Here is a 14,291-nt window from a genome sequence, read left to right as displayed (position 1 = left end):
GATCTAGGTCTCTCCCAATTATGGTCTTATGATCTTGACAAATTGAGGTTTGAGTGTATAACTTTAACATTTGGAGCACGAATCAGACATACTGTAGATCTTCATGATCTATACAGCTTAGTGAGTAGTACTGTTCAGTACATTTGGAACCCAAACAGGCTTGCTAAACCCCCAGTATTTGCCATGGCTCTTGTCTTGTCAGCTTTCTAGCATTTTGCTGTGATGTGATCAAACCTACTACTAACCAAAATATATAAGGGTTCTCTTTGCACTACTAAAACTCCTACTGTTTTGGTAGCCCCACTACAAACACCCATAATCCCCCCTTCCATTTTGCATCCACTGCAACTTGGAGCAAGAAAGATGGTTAAGCCACTCATACAACTAGCTAGTTGCTAACCTTATAAGAATCTTTATAAATACAAAAAAAATTGCTGTACACAAGAGGGCAGGAGCAAAATGTTTTTTTTACATTTTTTGGTAGATCGTTGGAGTACAACATTAGCCCACATATATAGGTGTTTTGTGGACATTGCATTTGGAACAGGGGGCAGGAGAAATACTGGATGGTTCCATGTCTGTGACATGGGCCCATAGTCAGAAAACAACACCAGTAATATTATATCTAAAGGCATTATATGTATATGATATATACTATATCTCTGTCAATTAGATCATACGATGTGAAACTGTGCTATAAATGTTAAGTTATATTGTGACATTTGCAGGTACAGTATTTTTCGGAGCAGACTCAATCTATTAAATTTTATTTGGAATTTTTTTTTTGGAAAGAAATCTTACACCTCCTTAGATCATTTTTGATTCTAGCATGAATTGGGCAATAATTTCATGGATATCGCATATCTAGCTCAATTCTGTCATTTAGGAATTAAGCTAAAACAATAGACTTTCTCTGTTCCTTATATAAATCACAGCGGGACCAGATGGCTCACTCAATGTACTCTCATTCAGAATGCTGGACTATAAATATTCTACATTGTGTAAAATAGGAATTCCTGACTACAAACACACAATAAAAAGAAAAACACATACTGAAAGTACATTATATATATATATATATATATATATATATATATATATATATATATATATATATATAATCACAATAGTTATCGTTTAACATCAGACTGGACAATGTGTACATTAGTTCTTTTTACGTTTTATTTTGCTGTTTCATTACCTTCCACAATTAATGCCTTTTCAGGAAAAGGTATTTTCATGACACTGTCAATACCTTGACTGGGCGGCTCGTGCAAAGCAGGGGTGGTTAAAGTTCCCATAGGCCAAAAATACCATACTAGTTAACACCTATTCTTCACCAACACACCTATGTTCCACATCCACTCCACTAGTGTCATTTTGTGACAGCACTCCATAAATCATATTACATTACCATAATGTTCTTATAAAAATAATACTACACATAGCACAATTTCATTCTATCAATGACTCAGGACATAAAACAAACATTTCCAAATCATGTGTGACCATTGGTACTATCCCTCACACCGTGCCACAATTAATACGCTTTCCATCTGAAGTAGACAAGGTTATAAATGATGTCATGTGAGAGGCGTAATCAATTATAAGGTATAACAGTGATACAATTTATAGCTAGCAGCTCACATTTTTCTGGGTTTCGTGTCTTCACGCCCTTGTCAGTTTAAAGTTAAACGATGAAAGCCTTTAGTGGCTCAAAAAAGCAAAATCAAGATTTGCCAAATCAATTCATCAAGGTGTATCATAAATCAGACCTTTATTTTTTTACTTTAATTTTGGTATAAAAGCTAAAGATATGTAATGTACTGTTTCAGAGTGTATGTGCAAGAACAAAAGGTTGGCAGTCAGTGCTAGGTATAAAAGCTCGAGTGTCCCAAACAAATAGACTAAAAAAATTCCAGGAGTAAACGATGATATTCATAAGGCAAATGCTAAAATAACACAGAGATTTAAATATGTATAAATAAAATCCACAATTAAAGAAGGTGATATATTTTTTTTCTTTTTTAATTCAAAACAAAACAAAATATGATAAAAGTCAAACTGAAATATCCACACAGAGGACAGTAATACTTTACATTAAATTTGGCTCTGTTTTATCTCTTTGAAGATAAAAAGTAAAACAAAATATAATGTGTCACCTTTAAGTACATTATGCTTCTCCGACTGTAGCAGTGCAAAGGAAGTATTAATGTTCTTTTTACCGAGTGCACATAAATTTATTGCCATCAATAGTTTAAGGCACAGCAATAGTGAAACGTTTGACTTATTTAGTTTCTCTGCAACTCTTGTCCATGGATGGGAACTCTTTGGCTCCAGCAACACGGTGAAGACAATGTCAGTTAAAAGTTCCCATAAGGTGTTACATTGTTGTTTCTTCCCACTCAAGCTCTACATCTCCTAAAAGAAAACATAAACAGCACATTGGGAAATGCAAAGATGCTCTGTTGAAAGAAGGATCATACATTAATGAGCCTCTTCATTAGATGTGGAATACTTCATACACAGTACCCATATGGGAGTATAAAAACATGTTTTGACAAACGTCCATTTAGCTTTATATATATAATTTATATAATCATATAGCCCCTGATCAAACTGAGAAAGAGAAACACATGTCAGGCTTTGGTGCTGTGTGAGATAGAATACATTAGTAAGAAAGGATTTTATATAGAGAGAGTCCAACTAAATCGGAATGCATGATTTGGCTCTCTAGCAACTTAAAAGTATTATTTGTTATTTTGCTACCTCACTACACACAGAGTGAGGGAAGATGGGGACAATGATCGACCCCTTCCGGGTTCCAGGGGAACAGCTATTCTCTATTTACCTTTGAAGTAACTTTTAAAGTAACTGCATGCCCCATTGCACAGCTCTATGGAATATGATGGCACTGCAGAAGTCAATAAATAATAATAGTGTGCAGAGTTGTTGACTCGCATGTCATCTTGCATGCCCTTGAGGATGCAAGTTGGAATGATGTTCCAGCTCTCAATCAACTTGTGGGTTCTTGGCTTTCCTGCAGCTGAGCTGTATAAGTTATCCTTGAACCATGAGTTAAAGGGAATATGTGTTGCATGCTTTCTTATCATAGATAATAAATCTGACCTTGCAACTGTGTTTAGATTATGTACTGGACATTTTAGTTTTAATTTCAGCTATATAATGACTCTTTATGCTATATAATGACTCTTTCAGCTATATAATGACTCTGGTGTACAGCTATATAATGACTCTGGTGTACAGTTATATGCAAGATTTCTACTGTAATGGAAGAATATTGCAACACATCACCACTGAAGATGAATTGGGCTCCTAATACAAAAAATAAAAGTTGTATATGGGGCTGTCAACAACTATTACATATATGGTTGGCAGCAAGGCTTAAATATGTGGGAATCATACATATCTACTTACCCTCCATGGCATCCAAAGAGTCCATTTTCTGAAGAGCAGAATAATTTAAAAAACATATTGCAGGCTGATTGCTGCCTTTGCTGGCTAGTAAGTCAGCAACACATTGATGCAAAAATATATATTGTGCCTGTGGGTAAAAGTAAGATGTTTTATTTCAGTGTGTATACCTGAAATATTCATATCATGCAAAGTAATTGATGAGAAGCTTAAAATGGTCAAGACATTATTCTGTGTTTATTCTGGAATAAAAAAATCTAAAAATCCTTATCAGTTATTTATTGGGATGCTGAATAGCAATATCTACTTCTGACTTTTGGGTCACAGAATATAACATTGCTGATGGATAAAGGCATTGTACTAGACTGGACATATGTACAGATAAGTTACTGTAATAACTTTAAGACTGGCCCATTTAGCACACTTTATCTCCCTACAATAGTATCTGGTTCTTGTGATATCTCCCTCCACTAAAGATTGTGGACCTTTGTCTTTGATTCACCTGCTACGGCCATGAAAATACAGAGAAGTAGTTACAAAGTAAAGTGGTAGAGGGGCCATGTAATGTTACAGAACAGGCATCTACTTTGTTTGCCTCTGATAACCAAGGGAGATAGTAATACAGCATCAAAAGCCATCCATACAAAACGTGTGGGATGTTCCCACTGCTGAACATTTTAAAGCACACACAACAGTCTACAGAAATAGTCTTAGTTGTTTTATACCTGAAAGAAATGCTTCAATCCAATTACAGAGATCCCTTTATATTTAAATGTCCCTTCCTTTTTCTAGAACGTTACTTTTTTCATCTAGAAACAGTGCTAGTTTAGAAAAACTTACCAGATTTTGCACCATGCACATTCTTTCACTTCTTAGCTCTGCTATGAGCCCATAAATGTCTACAAAATCATGGTGGTTAATGTGCTGGACCAAATGATCCAATGCAATGAAAACTCCTGTTCTTCCAACCCCCGCGCTAGAATGGACAAAATAATCAGTTTGAATAAAAGTGTTCAGAAATATTTACCTGTTAAAATCATTATACAAAATCTAAAATATAAGATACACTTTCAGGTGTTTGAATAAGTGAGCAGACCCTGAGAACATTCAAAGCACGATCCCGTCAATTCTCCATCATAAAGATTCAATGCAGAGAATTGATAATAGTCATGATTAAATGGTTTAATGATGGTCATCATTGAACCACAAACTTGGAGATATGTGTAGCCGAATCACCTATAACTGAAAATCACCCATTGGGAGGTTTAACGTATCATCAACTGGAGAACTATATGGAGCCTGTTGCAAAAAACCAGCAATAGGAATGTGTGCCTATATTGTGAAAGAGCAAAACATTTTCTATAATGTATTTACAAGAAATACAAAATATATTGTTATTAATGGATATTAATGGAAAGGTTATCTAGCTGGGCAAATAGCATATCATACGGTGCTGCCTGTTCGTTTTTATTACTTGGTATATAACAAAAATGAGACAGTGATAATAAGTGGATAGCTGCAGGGGCATTTTTATCCAATGGACACTCCATTCAAGGATAGCCATCAATTTTACTCATCTCGTAAACACAATATCCCAAGTATTTAATCTTCTGTACAAAAGTGGTTACATGAGGATCAGTTGGGACACGGACATCTGCTACAAATGCCATGGTCAGTGGACACATTAAAAATGGCTAGAGAAATGTGTGTAGCCATGACAGAACTTTCTTTGAAGTGCTCTGACAGCACAGAGACAGATTAGGTTCTAAACCTTCATCAGGTATTTATCAAGATCTACAAATCATTTTTGCATCTTCCATTTGAAAGTTACCGAATAATACACTTTGATTCCCATGGTTTTGATAAATAGGTTTAGGCACTGCTGAAGCAGGATGTTTATAGTAGTCATATAGTATAGTTGTAGCTGACCTAACTATCCCTCTCTCACATCCAAAGGGGGGCACATTTGCATTTTGCTTCCAAAACTGAGAGTTCTTTAAGAAATGCTTTGTTTTTAAATGTACATGTGTAATCAGATGTGGGGCGACCACGCCACGCCATAAAACCCGGTCGCCAGCTTGCCCCCTTGGGCAATCAGGCACCTTGGTGTGCTCAATGGATGAGTTCCAAGGGAGATTTCTGATGCCCATTTACACAATGCAGGCTGTACTGAGTCGGATCATTGTAATAAAGAAGAAAGTATTAGACACAGATTGTGGGTAAAGTTTGTGTGAAGTATCCGGCAAGACATACATGCGTAATGGCAGATACACAATCTAATAACTATATTTATGCAGTACATGCAGTACCATTTTAAGTACTTTTCATTTTGCCATTTTTTCCTAATTTGAATTGTATCCTATTTGTTTCTCATAACTCCACAGGCTACCTAATTGGCAATTGTATTTTAAATTTATTTTTAAATTTTTTTTTATTCTCCGTTTATTGCACATGTGGTAAGTTAAAACAGTACAAAATCACAGGAACATGGGTAGCATATGTCATCATATACCCACAGGCAAAAATCGTATAACATCTTTTACAATAATGATGCCATTGAGTGTAACAGTACATTATATATTGTAACGGCCTTGAGACATATATGAGAAGTAAACCAAAAGCGTAGTCTACATTGAACAATCTGGCTCCGAAAGATGATACAGGAGCAGGACGCTACAAATGAGGGTACATAATGGGTACAAATGTAACAAGTAATACATCACAAATAGAACAAACGGAGTAAGACAAGTAAGACACATACCAATACTGGTGGAGACACGACGAGCCAATAGGCCCATGTCAAGAGTGAAGACGACAATGAAACTAGATAACCTAACAGAACAATCTAGGTCCAGCGAAAAGCCCACGTGTAATCGTGGCAGTGTGAGGGGTGAAAAACGAACAAATGAGCGATGTAGCCAAAGATCACTAGAGCAATGTGGCCTCTAGTACAGCAGAGAAGACAAATGAACAGGGGGGCAAACCGAATTACCTCGAGACAATCAGTGGATTCCTTTCCAGGCCAGCCACGTAGGAGCGCCAGTGAAACCATTTAAGCTCGATTTTGTGTTCCATGCCCCGGGCAGACCCCACAAGAATGAATTCAACTTGATTGACCCAGGCTGTAAAGGAAGGAGGGCTGACCGACTTCCAGTGTCTAGGGAGGATGGCGTTGGCAGCGTTAATTAGGTGAAAGGTTATGGACTTTTTATAGCTAGAAAACGGGATGTCTTTATGGTGGAGTAGAATGGACTCGGGGGAGGCCACAAAGTCCGGATTAGCTATCTCATGGATAGCTTCAGACAATGAATCCCAGAAAGGACGAATCCCTGGGCACGACCACCATATGTGGAGCAGTGTTCCCGGGTGTGAGCCACAGCGCCAGCACAGTGGTGAAATAGAAGGCACGAACCTATGAAGGTCCGCTGGGACCCTATACCATCGAGTGATTACCTTAAAGGTAGTTTCCTGCATCAGGCTAGAAACCGTGCCCTTGTGGTATTTTACATTTTGACCTTATCTTGATAATTGCTGGAAGTCATTTTCATTACTAAGGCACTGTACAGCTGTAGGCATAATTCACTCACCAAAGTGATTAGTAAAACTATTAGCTGGGAACTCACTTAACATACTGTAGGTCCTCAAAGAAAACTGCATAAATGATCAAACCAAAGTCATTTGGTTTTACCCCACGGTTTATATATAACACATACTTCAGCTAGCTCAGAAAATACCAAATGTCAACCTCTAAAGCGTGTACAGAATGTAATCAAACCTCTGTGGACTAAATATATATTTTTTGATGCAGTAACGTTATAACCTTTTTTATATGGAAATAAGCTGATGTTCCACTTAGCTAAAACTAAGTGTATGTTTAGCAAATAAACCATAAAATGTGTCATTTTTCATTATTTCTTTTTTATTTATTTCACATGAACTTTTTCAAAGTTGTTTTCCCAGTTTCTATGGAAACAACCATTATTGTGCCTACTCTTTGTGTCACATGATAATGAAGTGTTCATAAAATGAAGCAAACAGCTACTTTATTAAATAATAATTTCTGGAATTATTTCTGCATTTAGTTAAATTATAGTGTTTTAGGTAGAGAAGATGGAGGAACATCTTATTATCCATAATCAGTTTTATCTTGAAAAGATTTCTGGACTGCAACTAGGCAAGGCCTTAAGAAAGTTGTCACAGTTCCCGTAAAAAAAACACTCTACTTTAACCCCTTCGTGACAAAGGCTGATTTTACTTTTTGTACCCTTCGTGACAATGGCCGTTTTAACATTTCTGCGCTGCTCGTGTTTAGCTGCAATTTTCTTCTTCCCCGCTTACTGAACCCACACACATTACATATTGGTTTTTTTCAGGACAAGAAGGGCTTTCTTTAGATGACATTGTTTTGATTGTATCATATTATTTACTATTAAAAAAAGTATAAAATATGGTGAAAAATTTAGAAAAAAAATGACTGTTTCTAACTTTTAGTTGAAAAATCTTTTACTCATCTATAAAAGGTAATGAAAAAACCTGCTAAATAGATTCTACTATTTGTCCTGAGTTTAGAAATACCCAATATTTTTATGTTTTTTTGCTTTTTTCTACACATTATGGGGCAATAAGTACAGGTAGCGTTTTGCTGTTTCAAAGCCATTTTTTCCAAATCTGGTAATTCTTCCCCCCATGTGCCATTTCGGGTATATTTGAAGCCGGCCCACGACATTTACCCCATCAAATCATATATTTTTGAAAACTAGACAGCCCAGGGTATTCCAAATGCTAGTATTTTAACCCTTTCCAAGCACTAATTCTACCATCAGCCTTTGTCAAACTTTATGGTAGTAATTTTTTTTGCATTTGTTTTTTCACACACATTTTACTTCAGGTATGAATAAACAGGTTCTGGTATATGTCACAATCATAAAACACCCCAATATGTGTTCAGCAACATCTCCAGAGTACAGCGATACCTCACATGAATGATTTTGCCTGGCTGTTTGGGGGCAAAAGGGCCACATTTGGGGCATGCGCATTTTTCAATGTTGAACTTTGGCATTTGGGGATCCACTGCCCGTGCCCTATTTGGTACATCTTTGAGCCGGGCCATTTCAGTGTGCCCAATAAACCCATATATTTTTGAAAACTAGACAGCCCAGGGTATTTTAAATGCTGGTATTTTAACTCTTTGCATGCACACATTTGCAGTAGTATTTTTTTGTGTGTATTTTTCCCCCACACACCTACTTTATGTATGAATTTACAGCTCCTGATTTATGCCGCTGTCACACGACACCCCAATATGTGTTCAGCAACATCTCCTGAGTACAGTGATACCCCACATGCATGGGTTTGTCATTTTTTGGGGGAACTAAAAGGCCACATTTGGTACGTGTGCATTTTTCTAATTGGAAATTAGATGTGTGGCCATCCTTTCCCCCGTGTTATTTGGGACATTGTTGAACCCGGCCAATTCATTTTACCCCCCATGGGCATTTAATATGCCAGTATTTTAACTCTTTCCATGCGAGAATTGTTTTTAGCTAATATGCACATTTTTTTTTTTGCCTTTTTTTTAAAAAAAAAATTCACATTTTTTTCAACTTGAAGGTTCCCCTGATAGTGACATCAGTGCAAAATTATTTTTACATTTTACTGTTTTTTTACTATTTTTTTCTAATTATTATTAATTTTATTTTATTTTTTAATTTATTTTTACTAATCATACTGTGATTAGAAAGCTGGGCTCCATTGAGTTGCATGGTTGAATGCAGTACCTGTATTCAACCTGCAAGTGGAGCCAGAGTTCTCTAGAGTGTCTGGAGACCATCTAGCAAACTTTTTCGTCTTTATTGTTTTTTTTCCCGGGCCGCCGCCATCTTGCTGATGGTGAAGATCACCAGCAGAGGCGGCTGTGACCGCTCTCCGGAGCGGTCACAGTCCATCCAGAGGTAAGTGTTTGGTGTCGCTGGATGCCTCCTGATCTAGGCATTCCAGCGACACCATTTAAGTTTAGGAGGTGATCGTTGATCGCCTCCTAAACGCTTTTAAAACGAGTGTCCACCGCCATATAATGTATGGCGGATGTTGACGCCCCAGGGAGGGGCCAGAGTGCCGATCGTGGCGTTGATGAATGCCTCGAGGTTGAGGCATTACAGCAACGCCGTTTGGGTGCAGAAAGCGAAAGTAGATCGCTTTCTGCACCCGTTTAAAGACGTGCCGGTCCTGGCACGTCAATTGTCGTTAACGACTTGATTTTCCGTGACGTGCCCGGACCGGCAATTGTCATCAAGGGGTTAAAGGAGTAGCAATGTTTGTTTTTAAAATTAATTTATAAAAGTGGATTGTAGCTTTAAAGGAGGACAACACTGAGGTTGAATGTTATCCAGAAAGCAAAAACTGTTTATTCTTTAACATTTGCATCACTTTAAAAATACTTTAGGGGATGCCAATATTCAAAACAGCCACCTAGTCACTACTTAGTAACCAAAATAACTGTTATAATTATTATTTATTGTTTTATATAGCTCATCATGTACCATAGCGCCGTACCACTCTTCTTGGTGTTTAATGACTGAGTGAAGTTTGAGGCCACCGTGACCCACAGGCAGAGACAGCACGTACTACAAGGACTACAGAGGTTAACAGAGCATGCTACCAATAAATCAATCGTCAGGCATACATTGATGGGAAGTGGTGTTGCTTGTAGTTCAACAACCAAGCAGAAAACAGAAAATAATGTATACAATCAGTCAATTCAGAGGTGAACAGAGTCTGCAATTTTATATTAACCAACCTTTCTTCTGATTTTTACAACCAGACAAAGAATAAATACCTTATTCAGTCTACTTCCTACAACAGTTTATTATTCCCATACATGTGACACAGTTCCTAGTATTCCCTGCAACCTCATATATTTTATCAGGTAACTCAGATTCTAACTCTCTATTCTAATGAGCACTCTTAACACACTCTTTACACTATTGCTTAGGCTTGAAGAGCAGTGTACTGTACAATAAATTAAACTCAATATAAGTTGAAATGTGTATTGTGATATTCCCATCTTTGAAAATTTGTGTTTCATTGAAGCAAACTGATGGAACTTAAATGCCATAGAAAAAACGAACATTTAAACAATGTGGATCTAAAGCTGTGTGTGTGTTTTGACCTCCTTAGCCAGTTTTATTCAGATGGTACACTTTTTTGCATAATGTCCATGATTTTTTTTTACACATTGACATATAAATGGCATATTTACCTGCAGTGTACAATAGCTGGTGTGTTTTCATGAGGCCGGTTCGCTCGAACCATCTTTACAAAATGAATTAAAGAAGTTGTGTTTTCTGGTACGCCATGCTCTGGCCAAGAAGTGAAGTTACATTGACGGACCATCATAAAGTCTCCATGCTTTCATAAACAGACATAGACAGCAGAGAATATTATTAAATAACGATGACCATAGCAATAATTATATTAACTTTTTGAAAAACAAGACCAATGTGACAAAACAGGGTTAAGGACAAAATAAATAAAATATAACTATAATAATGTATAAAAATGTTGTGTATCCAATAACAAATAAGATATATATTTAAAAAAAACAAAAACTAAAGCTATTCCACATGGGTTATTGTTGCAATAAAGCTTAAGGAAATTAAGTGTGTGGGTCAGCAGTTTTAATCAGCCATTTTAATCTCTTTATATATGTGTGGATGTGTTAGAATGTTTAATGATCAACATAATATAATTTGAATTACCCTTTCCACTTTTAAGTCGCGAGTAGTCCAGTCAATCTGAACATCTTCAACTACTTTTGTTATCACAATGTCTCCAAAAACAGTGACTGGTTTATTGTCTTCTGGCCAGTATTGGTGGCATCTCACCTATAGAAATAATCCCTGGTCAGAATGCCTTCTCAACATCACACATGAAATGTAGTTTGATTATTTTCATATTAGCATGTTCTCATGATGGTACCAATATTTCAACATATCCTGTAATAGACATACCCTGCTTTTCTCAAAGCACTGTGTAAGCATGACAATTGTCTTTGCTCTGGTTTCCCAAACCATTCTCCAAAAATCACCCACAGTTCCAGCAAGTGGTCCTTGCGTAGCAATAAACTCATTTGGACAAATGTAGCCCTGTAAATGACACAGGAGAAGTGACTGTTATTGTTGTATGCAAATATTCCAAGAATATCATTCAAATAGGATGAAAATATCATAATCCTGGTAAATGTAACGTGACATTTAAGAAAAAACATGCTAATATAATATGTGACATCTAAATGTATGCATGCAATGGGGATGTGGGTTATTTTTTCTTTGCATTCTTTACCACTTTTACGTAACATCTTTTACCAAGTAATACGATATAGAAATGGGCAAACACATTACTGGTGAGAAGCTCCTCACTTATAGTTTTTAAATCACCTAAGTCTTTCCCAAAAGTCTGTTCCCAAAGGGAAAATATGGAGAACCATATAAACTCAAAGCCAAGATTTTAGCCACTAAGCACAGCCAAGGTAGGGTACTTTTAATAAAGGTAGGATACTACATTAGTAGTCTCATTATAATTCTTTACATCTGATATCTTGTCAAAAAACCTACGGTGAACAGTGAGCAGGGACTCAATGGGAAGAGCTAAAAACATCTACTGTCTCAAGCATACCCACCATGACGTGTCATTTATTCTCATCCATCCTGTTTGAACTATGCTTGCTTTGAACTATCACATGATTGGGAAAATGTAAATGGTATGTATAAATATATATTTTGTCTAACACAACGTAAAAATATCCCTCATAAATTAAGAAAGATATGAGGCAAACCTCATCTTACAAGTATTCAACTGAACTCTAGCATGCTTATATATATAGTAGGTAGGTATGAAATTGGATTTCTTAAACTGGAGAAATCTACCATAACGTATTTTTATACTTACAGACACATAGCTTGCATTGATGTAATCCGAGCCTGGCACACCAGCATCCGCAATGAGTTTCACCCTGTTATTGTTATCTGGGACACAAATATCATGTACAGTTAAAATGAGTTTCGTAGTAACACTTGAATCTGGTCTTTAAATCCTGAATATTTTCATTCATAGTTATCATGTTTCAGGACAGTCCCTTTAGCCCTACATTTCCTAAGTTATGGATCTTTATTGGATATGTGTGCATTAGAACGTAACAGAATTCCCTTTTAGCAAACAGAAAGGGTGTCGATATTTTCATGTCTTCCATAAGAAAACTTTGCGGGGTATACTAAAGCAAGAATGATGTTTACAATGCTCTTCTGTGTATAGTCGAAATGTGAGTCTTGAAAGCTTCTTTTCTGAACAGAAGCAGTGTTTTTGGGAGCATTGTAAATATAGTATTCAAATTTAATTAACTAACACTATTATTTTCTTGTCACATTGAACCCCAGTGAAAAGATGAAATGCAATACATATTTTATCATATTTTTTCTATCCTTTCTACTCTACATAATGAATGGGGCCCCAAAGCAACAACGTATATGGCTTGCATGGTAGCACCTCATACATTATATATGTAGAATAAAAGGAATTCTTATACAAACCTCTAAACATCTTACTTATTCTAGTTCTATAAGCAGTTCTATAACATTTTACAACTTCTTAGAAAAAAAAGGACATATTAGATAAGCAAACTGGAAAATTGACTTAATTAGAACTCCAATTATCCTTAAACACTTTCCCCCCCTCTCTGTACATGTGAGTGAAGAGAAAAGTTTGGGATTGCTGTCAAGAAAAGAATGTTAAAGAGGTTGGTTACTTGGTTCACATTACAAAGCTAAGACACTATTAAGTCTACAGTTTCTAGCACCTGCATATAAAATCTTGTGGGTGAGCTGTTACTCGGACTCTCAGTCTTGCCAGGGTCATTTGAAGATCATACAACAGTAGCAATGAGAGAAAAAACAACAACTTTCTAATGGTTTGTACAGTTATATCTCCATATGTAGTGGCATATTCATAATGCCATTTTATTTCATAATACCTGACATTACATTGGTTTAAATGGAAGGAATCACGTTTAGTAATTACCGGTAATGAAATTACTTTTTAGTCTAACAATATGATATGATTAACTAACTTTTCTAGTGTATAGTAATTCAGTTAATGCATTTTAAAAACACAGATTTGACAAACTGGAAATGTATTGCTAAGATTGCTGGACTATTATTTTAAATGCTTTTAGCTTGTTTATTATTTGATTTAAAAAAAAACATAATTAAGGAAGTTGGGACATAGTGTGTTCCTTTTCATGAAAAACACAGCAGAATTTTAAAAAGACGATACAATGATACAGTGAAATATTAAGTCTTTTTCGTTCAAAACTTCTGTTACATTATTCTAAGAAATGTTTTGAATACTATGTTGGTGTACTTTAAACAATACCCTTATTTATCTATAGATACATCCTTGAGATGGACATAACCCCTGCAAATTTAAATAAAATTGAGTGGTCATAAATATAAAATATTAAAACAGTACTGAATACTATCCTTCAACAAAGTACGCAAAAGCAACTAAAGATAACCTCAGGGGTGAGCCTGACACACTAACACACTCTCACCACTAATACCACTTAAGCATACACACACACACACACACACTCTCTCCTTCTCCCAGGAGCCACTAACCCTAGGCTCACCCCTGACACTATTTGCTCACAAACACACTTAACACCTTACATTAACGCACACACTAACATCACATGCTCACACACACATTAACACACACATGCTAACACTCATTCACTTCCTCTTACCCTCTCCTCCTCTTTCTCTCCTCCTGCCTCTCAATTCTTTTTATCTTACCCTCTCCAC

The 14,291-nt window shown here is 36.2% G+C and overlaps 1 protein-coding gene across 1 annotated transcript in view; it reads right to left on the bottom strand.

Moving 5' to 3' along the window:
* Nucleotides 1-2,383: 2,383 nt before the first annotated feature.
* The window catches only part of LOC149299773 (phosphatidylinositol phosphatase PTPRQ-like), a 115,604-nt gene continuing 103,696 nt past the window's right edge, over nucleotides 2,384-14,291 (bottom strand). Inside the window, exons 53-59 of the mRNA XM_089486045.1 lie at nucleotides 12,382-12,458; nucleotides 11,445-11,579; nucleotides 11,193-11,318; nucleotides 10,694-10,842; nucleotides 4,276-4,411; nucleotides 3,439-3,565; nucleotides 2,384-2,421 (exon numbers count right to left, since the gene is read on the bottom strand). Of these exons, the coding sequence (XP_089342171.1) occupies nucleotides 2,384-2,421; nucleotides 3,439-3,565; nucleotides 4,276-4,411; nucleotides 10,694-10,842; nucleotides 11,193-11,318; nucleotides 11,445-11,579; nucleotides 12,382-12,458 (788 nt within the window). The remainder of the gene's footprint in view (nucleotides 2,422-3,438; nucleotides 3,566-4,275; nucleotides 4,412-10,693; nucleotides 10,843-11,192; nucleotides 11,319-11,444; nucleotides 11,580-12,381; nucleotides 12,459-14,291) is intronic.

Source organism: Sceloporus occidentalis, unplaced genomic scaffold, assembly GCF_023333645.1.
Source record: "Sceloporus occidentalis isolate IW3139 unplaced genomic scaffold, rSceOcc1.0.p SCAF_28, whole genome shotgun sequence".
Classification (NCBI taxonomy): Eukaryota; Metazoa; Chordata; class Lepidosauria; order Squamata; family Phrynosomatidae; genus Sceloporus; species Sceloporus occidentalis.
The sequence above is the reverse complement of the archived record's forward strand: the minus strand, read 5'-3'. Positions and strand labels throughout refer to the sequence as shown.